Source organism: Glycine soja, chromosome 20, assembly GCF_004193775.1.
Source record: "Glycine soja cultivar W05 chromosome 20, ASM419377v2, whole genome shotgun sequence".
Lineage (NCBI taxonomy): Eukaryota > Viridiplantae > Streptophyta > Magnoliopsida > Fabales > Fabaceae > Glycine > Glycine soja.
Genome location: NC_041021.1, coordinates 30,531,932 through 30,550,780, shown reverse-complemented (window position 1 = coordinate 30,550,780; position 18,849 = coordinate 30,531,932). Strand labels below are relative to the sequence as shown.

The window sequence follows — 18,849 nt, the reverse complement described above, 5'->3', positions numbered from 1 at the left end:
GGACAAAAATACTTATCTTCCGTCCAAATCATATTCTAAAATTCTGATGTATGGAGTGTGAATTGCCACATGCTGCAGCTCTCTCTAGAATACTTATTAATGGAATGCCACTCCAGATCCAAGTGGTCCAAATTTCCATCTTATATGTTTTATAATGGATTCTACTGAAAAATATTTTAATTTTTGAACTCTTTTGGGACTTTTAATATTTAAAGCCTTTTAATAAAACAACAGATATACTAACTCCTTCCCTATATATAAAATTCTTTTGAAAAATTTGGTTGTCCCTTTTTATATGACTACTTTTAGTTGTCTCTTGCTTTAATTTTTTTTTTGCCAAAATACTCTTAATTATTTACAATTTTTGTAATCAATAAACAATAAATGCTATAAGTTAAAAGGTAAATTTATTTTCTCTCTTGTGAGGATTGGGAAAGATGAGTAACACACATTAATTAATTAGGTAGAAAGTAATTAAGTAAAAAGAGTGAGATGATGAGTCTTAATAATTTTAATGGTAATTTTGAAAATATTATATAAATTGTTAACAAATTTAATGTTACTAATTAAATTAACTAACTTTTTTAATGAGTGCAAATTAGTTAAAAGAGTTTTATATTTAGGGATGGAGTTAGTATTAATGTATTGATTCTTGATAATATTTTCAATATGATCCTTCTAATCATGCAATTACACTATGCTCATTGTGTTGTTTGTAAATTGTATAAGATGCAGCCATTTGATTTATAATGTTTTATGATACCAACCCCATTGTTAGATATTGAGTGTTGAATCACATTGTTAACTGAATTTTCATAATGATTACAGATCCTTCTGCTCTGTGGATCACCAGGTCTTGGAAAAACAACACTTGCCCATGTAGCTGCTAGGCACTGTGGATATCATGTGGTGGAGGTATTTTTCTGTATTATTTTACACATAGATTCATGGGTCTTCAAGCTGTAACCTATTTTACTTTTTATTTATTTATTTTTTGATCGGAAAAATTAGATATATATTATAAGTAATAGTGAAAGCAGTACAAGCGGTACTGATTTGCATACAACCTAGCATCAACAGGAGCAGAACTATGGTTAACTAATACAATATACAGAACAAGTATTAAGGAACCAAAGATCTAGCTGTAAACTAGGTAACCACCCACACACAAGATCTGTAATTTTATACACTATTGTCCCCGAGTACAAAAAACATCCCTAATACTGCTAGACCAAGAATGAAATGGGATATCAAATCCTTTTTCCAGGTTTTTAAACCAGGTCCAGCAGAAGAATAAGGCATCCTCCATCAATTTATGACCATTGAAACTTTCATTTAGGAATACAATCCTATTACTATGATGCCAAATACACTAAGTGAGGGCGATCCACCAACTCGGCCATCGTTGACCCCTAAAACCTTCAGAATTACAATAAGCAAGTTGAAGGAAATGGTTTTTTGGAATTTTTGAGAATGCCCCCACAATATTTACCCACGACATCGACTCCCACCACAACGGCAAGATTTTATCACAACTAAAAAATAAGTGGCAAGATTTTATCACAACCAAAAAATAAGTGAGATAAAAATATCCTCCCAGCAAGGAGATGGATGCAAAGCTACGGGATGAAGAAGCTAGAAGATTGAGAGCAGCTGGTAAAGCTAATGCTGATGGTGTCAAGAAATCTCGTCCACGTGAGCGAGTTGGGAGGGGAGTTCCAGTTCCTGAGGCCAATGCTGAACTGCAAGCAAATATTGATTTAGTGCACCACTAGAGAGAGAATGTGTAGAGAGAGAAACAGTGGGGGGGAGAGTGAGAGGAGAGGAAGTGATGTAAGAGAGAGAGGTAGAGTGAGCTTCAACGAGGATCCTTGACGGACATCTACAACAAGCTACGATGGACAACAACAAGGATATAGTCGACAAAACTGGCGGGATAAGGGCGACATATCGACATTTTACTTCACACGTTTTGCAGAGGACATTACAGAGAAGGAGTTGTGGTATCACTTTAGGAGGTGGGGTGACCTGAGGGAGATCTTCATTTCTAAGCAAAAGAACAAGAACGGGGAGAAGGTTTGGCTTCGCCAAATTTAAAGGAGTGAAAGACGTACATGGGCTAGCAAAGGCAATGGACCAGATGATCATTGGTGGTCTGAAATTGTACGTTAACATTCCCAAGTATGGGAGACACACGGGGAGGGTGACTCAGTTGAAACCATGGTGGTACGAGGACAAGACCCAGATTTCAGTAGCACGAGGGAGACAAACATCAGCTTCCACCTCCTATGCGGCAGTGGTGGCTGGTAACAAGACAGAGGCTGGGCAGAGGAGGAGACCAAACGTTGACTTTAACGGTCACACACCTTCCCTATCCTCCATACACCTTGATATCTCACTGAAGGACAAAAAATGGTTCAGCGAGGCTTGGGTAGGGCGACTCAGTAACCTCGTGGTCTTCGACAGACTTGAGGAAGACCTTCTGTGGGACTTTGGAGTTGACGTAACTCCGAAATACATGGGAGACGACATGGTGTTGTTACTCGGGCTCACGGAGGATAAGGCGGAAGGACTGAAGAAGGAGATGGAGGATGGAAAAGTGGTATTATTTTACTCACTGGAAAAATGGCACCCAGGGCTTCGTCCGGGACAACGAATCACCTGGGTACAATGCTGGGGAATTCCTCTAATAGCAATGGAAAAGACGCACATCCAGAACATTGTCACCTTATTTGGGGAACTGGTGGACGTTGATGACGATATGGAAGCAGCCCGACGTGTCGACAGAACACGGGTCCTCATCCGCACTCCCTGGAGACCGACAATCCAGCATACTGTAAGGGTGTTCGTAGGAGGGGAGAGTTTCGATATTTACGTAGTGGAAGAATGTAGCCAGAATGTAGAGCCATGTTATTGCTGGAGAACGCGAAACACATGGTCGTCGGACGAAGTCGCATCTGATGACAGTAGTATTGGAACGCCTATATCGGGAAAGTTAGATACGTCATTCCTTGAGGCAGATGAAGTCGCACCTCCGGCGTCAGCACTCGTGCCTGAGCAAAGCTGGCCCCATCACGATCTTCACGGCGGGGGAGGTGACGCCGCGAGCATCCTGAGCCCGCCAAACACGACTGACCGGCGACGGGATGCCATTGTAGAGCAAGTCGGCGACGTCGACATTACCATTGTGTCAACTACCACCGATTGCTGTCGGCCAGGACGCGAGCCCACTGCCGGAAGCATTGACCGTGGATCCTCGTCATTACCCACCGGTCCAACCCCATCGCTTCGTTTGCTGGATAATGCCTTGGACCTGCGATTCAAACCACCAATACCTTCACCAACCACAACAGTCATGTGTGCAGACTCACGCACAAACCACGTGGCTTGTCAGGGGTCCAGTTCAGAGGAGGCGTTTCATGCAAAAGCCAGGTGTCAAGACTATGGGGTGCAGGCTGCCAGGGAGGTGGTTCAGCCCGAGGAGGATAAGAACTTTCACAAAAGAGGAAATGGTGCAGTGGAAGGAAAGGATGCACCAAAAAATAATGCTCTCACCAATGACACCGCGATTTCAAAAGGGGTGCACTTTATGCATCCTAGTGGAACTCCAGAAGTTAGAAAAGATGATGATGTGGCAGTGGTAGACCTGATGGGAGAAAAGATACAACATTATCACATGGGAGCAAACGTGGCTAGTAGGGAGTTGGGCTTTCCTAGTCACACCCCCTCCAAAATTAACAAAGCCAGTAGCAGCAGCCCACAACCATTAAAAAACACACCTAGCAATAACTGGATGGTCTAATCAAGATCTCGGAGGTGCAAACAGAAACTGCAACTGGACCCCTCAACTCAACCAACTATACATACAGCCCCAAAAATTAAAATACTGACCAGAGATCAACAAACTGGGTTGCCTGAAGATACTAGGGGAGATGGAAGCAGTGGGCCCAAATGGCATGAGGAATGCACTCAAACACTGCAACGAAGGGAGTGAAAAACCTGAGAGCAGTCAAACGGAGGAGCAAGGTGGGGAGAATGAAAAACCCGAGAACAGGCCTATGGAGGAGGCAGTAGTCATATGGAACATGGCTCAAGAAATGGGGGTAATTAGTGACACAGAACAAGGGGTGATAATCAGGAAAATAAAAGACATGGAGGAAAGAGATAAAAAGGAGGCACAGAGGCTGGGAGAAGGAAGACATATTCCATGAATATTATCTCCTATAACGTTAGGGGATTAGGGAGGAGAGTGAAGTGGGGCGCAATAAGAAGAATGATCAAGAAAGAACATATTGATATGATTTGTATCCAAGAGACAAAAAAGGAGTTCATTGATAAGCGATTATGTCAAACATTGTGGGGGGATTCAGCAGTACTGTGGGAAGCACAGCCTGCAAACAACACAACAGGTGGTTTACTGTGTATGTGGAGTGATGAAGCTTTTCAACTGCAAAGCAAAATAGATGGAGCAGGTTTTATCTTACTGAAAGGCCATTGGATCAAGGAAGACCAGCTGGTTCACATTATGTGCATCTACTCACCATGCGACATTCAGAACAAAAGAGTACTTTGGGACAGTATCAAGCAGTTGAGGAATCAAAACAGTGGGGGGCTATGGTGTATTTTGGGGGACTTCAACAATGTGAGAAATCCAGCAGAGAGGATGGGGCAGTGCTGTAACGGGGCTGGTGATACTAGCATCAAGGAGTTTAATGATTGGATCGATGAATTGGAGGTAGAGGATGCGCCATGGGTGGGCAAAAATTTCACTTGGTTCAGGCCAAATGGTTCAGCTAAAAGCAAACTGGACAGATTTCTGATATCTCATGAATGGATGGCAAAATGGCCAGATACAACCCAATACACTCTAGAAAGAAACTTTTCTGACCATTGTCCTATTCTGCTTAGATCAAAGATCATTGATTGGGGACCCAAACCTTTTAGGGTCATGGATTATTGGCTGAAGGATAGCTCCTTTACAAAAACAGTCCATGAATGCTGGACATCTACTCAGATAGGAGGTTGGGGCGGGTATGTACTTAAAGAAAAATTAAAACGCCTTAAAAGAAGATTGCAGATTTGGAACAAGGAAGAGTTTGGAGATACTTACAAGAAGTACAAGCAGATTCAGGGGGAGTTAAACAGGCTGGAAGAGCAGACAATTGACAGATTTTTATCACCCCAGGAGGCTAATGCTAGAAGGCAGCTGCAGCAAGACTTGTGGGTAGCTGCACTTTCTCATGAGTTGCTGCTGAGGCAAAAATCCAGGGCTAGGTGGATTAAAGGAGATATCATCAAGAAGTTTTGGCCCACAATTAAGTCTGATATCCTGCGCTTCTTGGACGAATTTTTTGTTAATGGACATTTTCCAAAAGGAAGCAATGCCTCTTTTATTGCATTGATTCCTAAGGTGTCTGATCCGCAATCCCTTCATGACTATAGACCTATTTCCCTAATAGGTTGTGTCTACAAGATAGTGAGCAAGCTATTGGCCAATCGATTGAAGAAAGTTATGCCTACCATTATAGATGAACGGCAATCAGCCTTTATAAGCGGTAGGCACCTGCTGCACAGAGTCATTATTGCAAATGAAGTGGTAGAGGAGGCTAAGAGAAGTAAAAAGTCATGCCTAGTGTTCAAAGTCGATTATGAGAAGGCTTACGACTCAGTATCATGGGAATTTCTGAAATACATGATGAGGAGGATGAATTTCTGCCCCAAATGGACACAATGGATTGCAGGATGTTTGTCTTCTGCATCAGTTTCGGTCTTGGTGAACGGGAGCCCCTCCGCTGAATTCAAACCCCAAAGAGACCTCAGACAAGGCGATCCATTAGCGCCACTTCTTTTTAATATAGTTGCTGAGGGTCTGAATGGCCTAATGAGACAAGCTGTGGAGAAAAATCTATTCAGAGGGTACTCAGTGGGAAGCCATAATGTGAACATTAGCTTGTTACAATACCTTGCATTGTTGGGCAAATGGAAATTGAGCTTATTCCAAAACCATAAAGAGCTATGGGCTAAAGTGCTGGAATCAAAGTACGGAGGTTGGAGGAGTTTAGATGAAGCATCTCGAGGTTCTAATGATTCTTCTTGGTGGAGGGATCTGAAATTGGCACTCCATCATCCGCAACAAGAGTTTGCTTTTCACAATGGCTTGGAGTGGAAGTTGGGTTGCGGTGATCGAATAAAATTTTGGGAGGACAAGTGGACTTGTGGTGGGACAACTTTGGCAGCCAAATACCCAAGGCTATATCTTATTTCTTGCCAACAGAATCACCTTATTCAGCAAATGGGAGATCACAAAGCCACTGGTTGGGAATGGGATTTCCAATGGAGGCGACACTTATTTGATTGTGAGGTATCTATGGCTGACAACTTCATAAATGAGGTGGCAGCAGTGAGGGTCCAGCTGAACTGCAGGGATGATTGGGTCTGGAAACCAGAACCCTCTGGTCAATACTCAGCGAAAACTGATTACGACATGCTGTGGGGGGATGCAGTGCAGGGGGAAGATGTTGCAGATTTTGTGCAATTATGGAAACTGCGGATTCCATCCAAAGTTGCAGTTTTTGTTTGGAGGCTACTTCGAGACAGATTGCCCACCAAAGCAAACTTAAATAGGCGGCAGGTGGAAATACAGGACCAAACATGCCCATTCTGCAGAAGTACAGTGGAGGATACATCACACCTTTTTTTCCAATGTAGCAAAATCATACCTCTCTGGTGGGAAATCACGTCCTGGGTGAATATCTCCATTGTTTTTCCACTGCATCAAAGGCAACATTTTGCCCAACATATGATTGACGGGGTCAAAGGAATTTGTGTTAGTAGGTGGAGGGTTTGGTGGGTGGCGCTTACATGGTCAGTGTGGCAGATGAGAAATAACATTATTTTCTCAAATGGGACCTTCAATGGAAACAAACTCATGGAGGATGCTACATTTCTGTTTTGGACATGGCTAAGAAACTATGAGAAGGATTTTGTAACTAATTACAATCAATGGTCATCTAACCTTACAGAGGCTTTTGCTGTTAGATAGGGATAGAGCTATAGGGTCTTCTTACATGTATATTTCTTATTCCAGTTTGGTTCCCTTCGAGACTGCCCTAGTCTGCCCTTGGGAACCATCTTACTGGTCTCTTTGTACTGGTACCTCTGGTACTCTATTTCCTATATAAAATTATATTATCGTTGCTGATAAAAAAAAAATAAAAAATAAGTGAGATGCATCCTCCTCATGACTTCTGCAAAATGAGCAGCCAGCATCATTTATTTTCACACCTCTTCTTAAATTGTTCCTTCTAGGAAATCTATCCGGTATTAATCTCCAAGCAAAGATTGAGGCTTTGCTTGGGATTTTTAATTTCCATATTGCTTTAAACACTTCATCCTGAGTCACAAATGACAAGGTTCTGTAGAGAAGTGTATACGCATTTCACACTGAACACATTGCACTTAACTCCCCTCCCAAAGTCCAAGTGTTTTTGCTGCATTTGTACTACCAAACCCTGTATTTCCTCCTTAAAATTTGCAGTTGCAGCTATTTTCTCCTTCCCGAAAAAACCTTCTCCACTGGAGTTGCCATTCCCAATCTGTATTTGGTTTTTTTTTTTATCAGCAAAGATAATAAGTATATATTACTAAGTACCAGAGGTACTAAAAAGATACAAGATGTACATCAGAACTGGATCCAAGTCATACGTAAAGATTGACTTGGGCCAAGTCTGAAAACAAGATTAAACTTTTACACATATTTATTCTATTTTCTTATCCTCAGCTTCTTAGAAACCCATCCCTGATATTGGTAGACCATTGATTGTAGTGAAAGTCAAAATCCTTCTCCAGATGTCTGAGCCATGACCATAGTAAGAACACTGCGTCGTCCAGCATTTTGTTGGGACTAAAGGTAACATTGGAGAAGATAATATTATTTATGTGCCTCCAGATCATCCAAGTCAATGCTAGCCGCCACCATTTCCATCTGTTAGCCATCATTTTCTCCGAACCACCATAAATGTGTTGGAGAAAATGTTGTCTTGGCTGAACTTGTTATCCCCATTTGCTGAACTTGTTATTGTTGTTGTTGAGAAATCTAGTATAGTCTTGGATACTTCTCCTTTAGCGACACTCCATCCTCCTTCCAAACATCTTCCCAAAATAACACCTTTGAACCACAACCTATTTTCCATTTTATGTTGCTATTAAACCACCTCCCTTCCTCCATCTAATTGCAAATGAAGCTGAGGTCCCTCCACCATATAGATTCTTTGTTAAACTTCATGTCTCATCTAGATTATGCCAACCTCTGTATTTTGAATTCAGAACTGCCCACAATTCACCTTGACAGTGAAACAAGTTCCAACACCATTTTCAAGTAAAGCATAGTTGAACTTCCTCAAATCCCTGATACCTAGCCCCCTTACCTCCTTTGGCATACATACTGTTCCCCAGCTCACCCAGGCGATCTTCTCCTGATTTGAATTTCCTCCCTACAAGAACCACCTCTGTAGCTTTACCAATCTATCCACCACCTTCTTTTACACCCTAAAAAAAGAGAAGTAGAATATTGAGATTGAGTTCAATACTGATTTTATCAAAGTCACTCTTCCCCCGAAAAAAGGATTTTTTTTGTTTCCATTTTGACAATTTTCTTTCACATTTTTTGACTACTGCATCCCATGTCTCTCTACGCCTTGGGTTTGCCCCAACACGGATACCCAAATAAGTAAAGGGTACTCACAACCTTCTGCAATTTAAGTAGCTGGCTACATTAATAATCCAATGTTCAGTCGTCCCAAACACCCCAAAACTACTTTTGGCAAAATTAATCTTCAATCCCGACAGTAATTCAAAACATCTCAGCATCACCTTGATTTCATGCAACCTTCATTCCATGTAATCCATTTAAGACAAAAACCCATCCTCCTCATCATATACACGACAAACTCCCAGCATACTGAGTCATACGCCTTTTCATAATCAACTTTGAATACAAGGTAGGTTTTATTGTCTTTTTGCTTCATCAACCACTTTATTAGCTATAAGCACACTATGCAACATATGTCTGCCTTCTACAAAAGCAGTTTGGCGTTCGTCAATGATGGTTGGCATGACCTTCTTCAATCTTGTAGATAACACTTTGGCCACAATTTTATACACACCTTCCTATTAATGAAATAGGTCCATATTCATTTAAACTTTGAGAGTCATGGACCTTTGGGATTAGTGCTAAGAATGATGCATTACCCCCTTTTGGAAAAAACTCCATTAACATGGAATTCATCCAAAAAGCGGAGCAAATCTGATTTGATATCATCCCATAAACTCCTTAATAAATTTTGAAATTTAAACCATCCGGTCCCGTACTCTTCTCATTACCACATTCCCACACCGCATCCCTCACCTCATTTTCATCAAATCGAACCGCCAGGAAATTATTGTGTTGTTGTCCAATGGATTTGAATCTGACCTCGTTTAATTTTGGTCTCTCCCACTCAAATTCCTTGAATCTCCTCAAGAAATCTTGAATTTCCTCTTTGACCCTACATGGCTCTGCTATCCAGCAACCATTAACAAACACACCTTTAATCATAATGCTTTTACGCTTTCAATTTGCAGTCATGTGGAAGAACCGGGAATTGCAGTCACCTTCCTTGATCCATCTAGTTCTTGCCTTTTGCGTCAAAATTGACGCATTTGAGTGTGTTGCTACCCACGAATCCTCTTGTAGTTGCCTTCTCAATTTTATTTCTTCAGCCGTTAGTTGTTTGTCATCACCTTCTACTTCCAGCTTGTTAAGCTCCGTCTCTAATCTTCTTATTTTCTACTCAATGTCTTCGAACTGGGTTTTATTCCATTCTTTCAGCCTTTGTTTTAGTCTCTTAATTTTTTCTTTTAAGACAAAACCCCCCTGCCACTTACAGGGGTCTCTGTCCAGCTATCACGGACCACCTTCCATAAATTGCGTGCTTACCATTTGGCAAACCATTCTACAGATACAAGCACTTTGTCCAATCTACTTTTAGTAGTCTCATTTGGTCTGTACCAGGTGAACTTTCTCCCCACACAGGCCAAATCCTCAACCTCTTAAGTCAGCAATCCATTCATTAAACTCCTTTATAATGCCCTCATCTTGCATCCTTTGAGAAATACCCACTCTTTCTAATGGTCTTCTAACATTGTTAAAGTCTCCTAATACACACCATAGCCATAGCCACCCCCACCCCCTATTTGCAGTTTTCAGTTGTCTGATTTGTTCCCACAGATTTCTTTTCAGAACTGTATCACAAGGCGAGTAAATGTTTTAATTATCACTTTTGCACCATTTGTTGCCCTTGTACCTTCCAGGTAAATGACACCACTTCCCCTCAGCTTCTTCTCTACTTTAAATGCTTCCTTATTCCAAATGCATAGTAGTTTCAGCACTATTACATGCTGACTGCATCTCCTGACTGACACCATAGTTACCTCACAAAGCTTGGCATATATTGTTTTCTATGACTTCCTTCTTAGTTTCTTGTAGGCATAACATATCTACCCTTTCTTTTGTCACCAATTTTCTGATTGAAGCCCACTTTAACCTCCTCCCTAACTCCCTTATGTATGTTATAATCTTCATTAATCAACTTCACTGCTTCCCATCCTCTAAACCTCTCCCTTATCCCTTTCTTCCATATTGACCATTTTATCCATCATTATCCCTTCTTGGTCACAGCAAGTAACTCCTAGTTGTTTTGCCATCTCCCAATTGTTAGCTACTTCTTTGACCAACTCACAATTTTTTGGGCTCAAGGCTGACTTCATTGACATTGTAATATGGTTTTCCATGTGCCTTTCCACCCAACCCACAATCTCCTTCAACCCACCTCTTCTAGGTACTTTTGTGGGTGTCTGTAGATTGTTTTGATAGTTATTGTTTTTATTTCCATTTAGACTGTTCTGTATTTTATTTTCCTCATGGATCCCACTTATTTCCTGGGCTCATGTTCCTTTTTGTACCCCCTACTTCTTGAATATACTTTTCAATTAGGATCAGGTCCTTTCGTACCAAAGCAAGAATGGAAAACAGGATCAGGTCCATTTGTACTAGAGCCCAACAGCTTATCTGTGTGTCTTTGTCTCTGAACATTGTTTCTTAGATAGTTTCCTGTAAGTGAACAACCACCAACAGCTTCTCTATCCTCTGACTCATCCTGTACCTGTACCTGTACCCCCTTTAATTCAAAGTTGTTATTCATGAGTGGACCCCTTTCTTCCCTATCTTTTCCATTCTCATCTCTATTTTCAGTCTTCTCTACACCAGTCATAATGCTATCCACTATTTTTGTGTATGCTTCTATAGATCTTTCCTCTTGATTTCTTCCCCCTTCGGTGTTGCTATCTCTATTTCCCTGTTGGCACCCTTGAGTGGGTGTCAATAATCTGCTGAAAGAGAGTATTGCATCATCCCCATGTCTTGGAACTCTATCGCTGGACCTAATATTGGTGGGTCCACATTTCAGTGGGTCCTAGTTAATGCCCATTGGTCCTTGCACATTGCATTGACCGTTAGATCAAAGGTTCTTCCCACTGTTTCGCGTCTATTTGTCCCCCTCCACACCCACCACCATGGGTATCATCAGAGACTCTCCAACATGCAGTGTTCCTCCCGACAGCAAGCTCAACCCCGCATCACTTTCATCTGACGATATTTCCTCTAATGACCCTTCTAAGTACCCCTGTTGCTTCTGCATTTGTTTAGACTGTAACACGCATTTTCAACAATATGAACAACATTGTTGACCCCGCTAATGGACACCAGCACATTGTGGTTGATTGTTGGGTGCCATGGTGTTTTCAGTAACGCTCGTGCCTTGTCCAGGCGTTTGAGATCTTCAAGATCATCGTCAAAGTCCACCTCTTCTTCCACTCCCGCCACTATCTTGTTGATATTCTCCAAGTCCCATGCATGTAATGGAATTCTCCAGCACAAAACCCGAACTAGCCTGAAACCAGTCCTCAAATGTGGGCTCCATTTCTCCTGTGAATGAAACATGGACAGCCTGCTGTCATCTTCTTCCCTGCATATTTTCTCTGCTTTTTCATCACTAAGGCCCATGAGTAGCACTATATCATCACCAAGGTATTTTGGCTTAATATCTTCCCCTCCATCGCACAAAAATTCTTCTCCATGGATATTGTAAGCTGAATTGATGAATGGGAAGGCTTTACCGTCACTTAAGCATCTGTCGTAGACCATCTCTTCTCTATCGTTTTGCTGCTTGTCATCACCATTGTCGCATACGAGACCGACAATGTTTGTCGATGAGTATAATTCTACTTTTTCCTCCTTTTGTTGGTGTTTGTGCTGTTATCGCCATGTCTTTTATGTTGACTCTGTCTACCTGCATATCCCTGAGTGGCCCTTGCTTATATTGGTCCTCCTTGTAGAGTTTCTTTGTCGGCTTCACCACCATTCCATGTTTCGGTAGGTTTGCATGCATTTTATGGCCACATATAATCAGATTATCCAGCTGTCTCTCAAGTTTCTGGACATCGTCAACCCCTTTGAACCTCACAAAACCATATCTCCTTTCGCTCCTATTTCTTTTCTTTGCAATAAAAACCTCTGACGTCACCCAATTTTTTGAATTCAAACCATAGTTCCTCTTCCCCATATCCTTTGGGAATCGCATGAAGTAGAAGGAATACACGTCTAGTGCATTCCTCCAATTTTTCCGCCTCCTCTCCCCTCGTTTTGCCACCACTATTGTCGTAGTATGTTGCTGGTACCCTTTTCTGACATAGTTGAGATTGGGTGTCTCAATTACTCTTTCTCTGTTTCGTTCTCTCACTTGCTTAATGCTGAGGTTGAGGGTGTGGGAGAAGGGCTGACTCTGGAGATCGCTGATGACGATCATCTCTGGGTGGTCGTTGGAGGAAGGTGGTTGTCGGAGGTCGGTGGACAAGGTTGCTTAATGCTTGTAGCAGGTCCTCAAATGTTTGAGAGGAGATGATATGTTTTTAGATGGGTGATAATTTTTTTTTAATGTTTTGGGCCTGGGTGGGGTCAGGGTTTTAGGCTTCTTTATAACATTGGGCCTTAGTTGGGTTGGGTTTTTAGGGTTTCTTTAATTTAGAATTGGTTTTGGTCTGGTCCAAATGCCCAAAACCCGTCTTCAATTTGTTTTCAACAAGCTTGTTCCTTGGTTGGAATATCCTTGGCATAAAATGTCATGCGTTCTAGAAAATATTCTCATATTATTATTGTATGTTCAAATATTTAAATTATTTTAAATGATCTCTTCGGACTTGGTAGTGGCTTCCATCATTATATTTCATGATTTGCTTACTTTTTTACTTTAATTAGGCCAAGTGGTCTGGATGTCTAGTATTGTCATAACTAGGGGTTACTGGCATTACTTTTCTTTCTTATCACAGCATCACATTGCATCATTATCAATTTCTAATTCATTAGCTCACTCTCTCTTTCCTCCTCCTCTACATACATCCATTTAATTTGAACATATACTAAACAAGAGTTTTAAATTTTGTAGGTCAATGCTAGTGATGATCGTTCAACAGCATCAATTGAAGCCAAAATCCTTGATGTGGTCCAGATGAACTCTGTCTTGTCTGACTCAAGGCCAAAGTGTCTGGTATTTTTCTTCCTTTCAATATTTTCATTTTGTATCTTACTATCGTTGCATGGATGTGAAAATGCTTATCTGTTGCCTTTTTCAGGTGGTGGATGAAATTGATGGAGCTCTTGGTGATGGCAAGGGTGCTGTGGAGGTTCTTTTAAAGATGGTTAGTGCTAGATGCCAATCTCAGTCTGTCTTCTAAAGTGAATTGTCTAAACAGACCTTGTTAATTGTAGATTTGTAGTCATACTAAACATTCTTTTCACATTGCCGAAGGTCTCCATTTCATGAAACAAGTTTGTACCTTGATTTTTGTTGTGGCTCCACTATAATTGATTTACTGGTTATGTTCACTATTCATGCATTCATCATTATGACTATAGTACAAGCACATAAATTATCTTACTAAACATGTTATGATATGCTTGATAACATTTGTATGTAACTGAATGTAGTTTTCTGGTTCTATTGTGTTTTAAAGTAGATTGAATAAACTTTTGAGAGGGTAGTGTTGGACTTTTGAGCTTGAACTGCACGATTATCTAAATATTGTTTTATATACATTTTAGAACTGTATATTTTTAATGAATTTTCCTAGGTTGATAGGATCAAGGTTCCTTGTCTATTGTGTCACTTGTAATTGACTATAGAACCTTTAATCAACTTAAAAATAATACATATATAGTTTTTTCTAACCAACTAAAATTATGCTAGTTAAGAAGAAAAGATCGGATAATGAGAGATGAGAGAGAGAGAGAGAGAGAGAGAGTGAGTGACGGTGGTAGAGAGAGAAACAGAGGGAGACAGAGAGAGAGTAAACACGAAACGGCGAGGACGACAGTGATTGGTAGAGCGAGGGAGAGATTGAGAGGTGGAGCTCAGAGGAATGCCACAGATCATTCCTTGTCACGCGAACATTCTTGGTCCTAGAGGAGCCTTAGAGGAAGACAACAAAGGAGATGGAGTGGCAGTGATCAAAGGGAGATTTATGAAGATAGAGGTTGGCATAACGAATATGGGAAGGAGGACAGGTATGATAAGGAAGGAAAATGGACGGAGGTCATAAGCCGGAGGTCAGCGAAAGAAAAGAAGAAGAATGTAGAAAACAAAAGAACTCCCGGCAATCATGGAACAAGGAGCAAACCCACAGAGCACCACTTCAACTGGAGAAATAAGGATGACATCACATCCTTCTACTTCACACACTTCACTGATGAAGTTAATGAAGTAATGCTGTGGGAAAACTTTAAGAGATGGGGGGATGTGCGCAAGGTTTACATCACAAAACGTCGCAATAAGGATGGAAGAAGATATGGCTTCGTGCGCTTTAAAGGAGTGTCAGATGTTAAACGCTTGGAGGTTCAGCTGGATAACATCTTCATCAATCACCAGAAGCTCTTTGTTAATATTCCCAGGTTTGCTAGACCAACCAGACCAACCAGAACACAAGTTGTGCAGTCAGTGATTATTAACGGAGGGGAGCAAAACAAGGACGTTAACAAATGCCGAGAAGGCCGTACACCACGACTGCGATCATACGCAGAGGTGACGGCCCAGGGTGGTGCTTCAGGAGGTATGGCGGCAGACGTAGGATCATCATTCGTGATCTCCATTCCAACCAATGAACACGGCGAGTACTGGTGCAACGGGGCTTGGGTTGGGAAATTAAAAACACCAATGACGATGGAGAGTATGGAGGATCGTATATCGTGGGATTTAGGGTACAACATTCGTACCAAATTTCTGGGTGACGATATGGTTCTTCTCATTGGACTATCCGATGATACAGCTCAACAAATCATATCATCGGAGATTGATGGCGGCAAATCAATATTCTATTCTCTTGAGAAGTGGCGACCAGGGCTCAGACCAAATAATCGGGTTATATGGATACAGTTATGGGGCTTCCCGATTGAGGTTTGGGATATCGATAACATGAGGAAGCTTGTTGCATGTATCGGTGACGTGATTGAACCAGATGACGACACCGATGATCGTCGCCGATTGGACCGGACTCGTCTGTTAGTCCAAACCCCACTCCCGCCGACGATTAACAAGCTAGTCATTGTTCGATTAGGGAACACTGATCATAATGTCTGGATGGTGGAGGAGGTTGGAGAAGATGGTGATGCGAGGTACAGGCGGAGCGCGGTGAATGACAATTGGACCGATGAGATTCCCTCCGACGATGGGTGCGACGGAGCTGATGACGACGCCTCCGACACAACGTTTTCGTTCTCGTCGGAGTTATCCTCGAAGAAGACGACCCACGGTACGAACCACTGGTCCCATGACATAACCAGCGGTCTCGGCCAAGCTACCGTTACCCACTCTAGTCCGCGGGATAATACTACCTCTGACGACACTCGCAGGGAGAAGTCAGAGGTTAGAGGGAACCAAAACTAGTCCCAGTCCCCCCTTTTGGCTAACGTTGACTCCGTTGAGTACTCTGCAGAGAAGAACATAGGAAATGAAGCACCAGAAAAGGAAACCTCGGTTAAGACAAAAGCTGGGCCATGGCAGGAGGATGGAGATCATTCGGGAAGTATTTTGAATGGTGAAGGAAGACCAGAAAAGGTGCTAGACTCAAATGGGGAAAGTAGGGCAAAGAAAATGACTACGGGACTCCACCTAGACACATTGTCTATGCAGTTCCAAAAAGAGATTGGCCCAAGTACTAAGTTGGGCCCAATACAAAATATTGAGGGGTGCAATAAGAATAATTATCCAATTAAGGCCCAATTAGCTAAAAGAAGCCCGGACATGTTCTCTAAAGTATATGTTAGGCAACGAAATGCATCATCAAAAGCTGTATCTCTTGAGCCTGTTGCTGAAGAACCAAACTTGTTAAAGGAAGGCACTGATCAGCAACATCTTAGTGGGCTTAATGACAGTGGCCCAAAACATAATGTTTCCGAGGAATGTCAACTATTAATTTTTTTTTGATCAGCAAAATAGAATATGTTAGTGCTTAGCTCTACTGAGTTTTAAAAGATTGGCTAAGATTTTGTTAAAACATAAGCACTTAGACAATGAAGGAAAGCTGGAGCTGCTGCACATGATGTCCAACGTTATGTCAAAGAATAAGATCGGGCTGCACAATGCACAAGGCAAGATGAAATGTCAAATGAAGAATTGAAGCTGCAGAATTCACGATGTCGGATACAATGTCCAGGACATCCTGCTCGAAAATACTGGAATTGCTAAAAGCATTGAAGCTGCAGGATCCACGATGTCGGATACAATGTCCAGGACATCCTGCTCGAAAACACTGGAGGTGCTGTACAATGTACAAGGCAAGATAAAAGTCAAATGAAGCTGCAGGATTCACGATGTCGGACACGATGTCCTGACATCCGGCCCGAAAATACTGGACACATAAATCTGTTATCTCTTTAACAGATTATGGTGCAGTTAGCAACAGATTAGACGATCTATCTTTAGGAACGAATTAAAAGATAATTAAAGTTCGAATTTCAAAGTAGAAGAGTTCGTTCAGGGATTAAAGATTAAAGATAAAAACTAAAAGATCAAACTGTATCTTTTAGATCTTTAAGTGCAGATTTTCAGGAAAATGATAGATCTCATCCAGCACAAGTAGTTGCAGCCCAGAAACGCACACTGCTATAAAAACACGGAGGCTGCACGAGTTCTGTACCAAGTCCGGGATTGAAGAGTTATTTTGAGAGTTTTGGGACTTGAGTGTTTTGTGAGCCACCTTGATGGTACCCTAACATCAAGTGTTGGACCTGAGTGTGTAGAGTTGATCTCTTGTGTGTAGAGTTGATCTCTTGTGTGTAGAGTTGATCTCTAGTGTGTAGAGTTGATCTCTTTTGTTCAGAGAGCAATCTCTGGTGTGTTTTTGAGTTGATTGTAAACACGGGAGTGTGATTGAGAGGGAGTGAGAGGGGTTCTCATATCTAAGAGTGGCTCTTAGGTAGAGGTCGCACGGGTAGTGGTTAGGTGAGAAGGTTGTAAACAGTGGCTGTTAGACCTTGAACTAACACTATTTTAGTGGATTTCCTCCCTGGCTTGGTAGCCCCCAGATGTAGGTGAGGTTGCACCGAACTGGGTTAACAATTCTCTTGTGTTATTTACTTGCTTAATCTGTTCATACAGTCAAATATAATCTCCACGTTCTGAAGCGTGATGTCGTGACATCTGGTACGACATCTGTCCCCAGTATCAGAATTTCAATTGGTATCAGAGCAGGCACTCGAAATCACTGAGTGAGATCTAGGGAGATAAATTCTGATGAACATGGAGAAAGAAGGAGGACCAGTGAACAGACCACCAATCCTGGATGGAACCAACTATGAATACTGGAAAGCAAGGATGGTGGCCTTCCTCAAATCACTGGATAGCAGAACCTGGAAAGCTGTCATCAAAGGCTGGGAACATCCCAAGATGCTGGACACAGAAGGAAAGCCCACTGATGAATTGAAGCCAGAAGAAGACTGGACAAAAGAAGAAGACGAATTGGCACTTGGAAACTCCAAAGCCTTGAATGCTCTATTCAATGGAGTTGACAAGAATATCTTCAGACTGATCAACACATGCACAGTGGCCAAGGATGCATGGGAGATCCTGAAAACCACTCATGAAGGAACCTCCAAAGTGAAGATGTCCAGATTGCAACTATTGGCTACAAAATTCGAAAATCTGAAGATGAAGGAGGAAGAGTGTATTCATGACTTCCACATGAACATTCTTGAAATTGCCAATGCTTGCACTGCCTTGGGAGAAAGAATGACAGATGAAAAGCTGGTGAGAAAGATCCTCAGATCCTTGCCTAAGAGATTTGACATGAAAGTCACTGCTATAGAGGAGGCCCAAGACATCTGCAACATGAGAGTAGATGAACTCATTGGTTCCCTTCAAACCTTTGAGCTAGGACTCTCGGATGGGGCTGAAAAGAAGAGCAAGAACTTGGCGTTCGTGTCCAATGATGACGGAGAAGAAGATGAGTATGACCTGGATACTGATGAAGGTCTGACTAAGGCAGTTGTGCTCCTTGGAAAGCAGTTCAACAAAGTGCTGAACAGAATGGACAGGAGGCAGAAACCACATGTCCAGAACATCCCTTTCGACATCAGGAAAGGTAGTAAATACCAGAAAAGGTCAGATGAAAAGCCCAGTCACAGCAAAGGAATTCAATGCCATGGGTGTGAAGGCTATGGACACATCATAGCTGAATGTCCCACTCATCTCAAGAAGCAGAGGA

The 18,849-nt window shown here is 41.9% G+C and overlaps 1 protein-coding gene across 2 annotated transcripts in view; it reads left to right on the top strand.

Moving 5' to 3' along the window:
* LOC114402956 (chromosome transmission fidelity protein 18 homolog) overlaps window positions 1-18,849 on the top strand; it is an 84,528-nt gene that overhangs the window by 3,254 nt on the left and 62,425 nt on the right. For both annotated transcript variants that reach the window (XM_028365666.1, XM_028365665.1), the window contains exons 5-7: window positions 829-915; window positions 13,539-13,640; window positions 13,726-13,791. In XM_028365666.1, coding sequence (XP_028221467.1) covers window positions 829-915; window positions 13,539-13,640; window positions 13,726-13,791 — 255 coding nt within the window. The remainder of the gene's footprint in view (window positions 1-828; window positions 916-13,538; window positions 13,641-13,725; window positions 13,792-18,849) is intronic.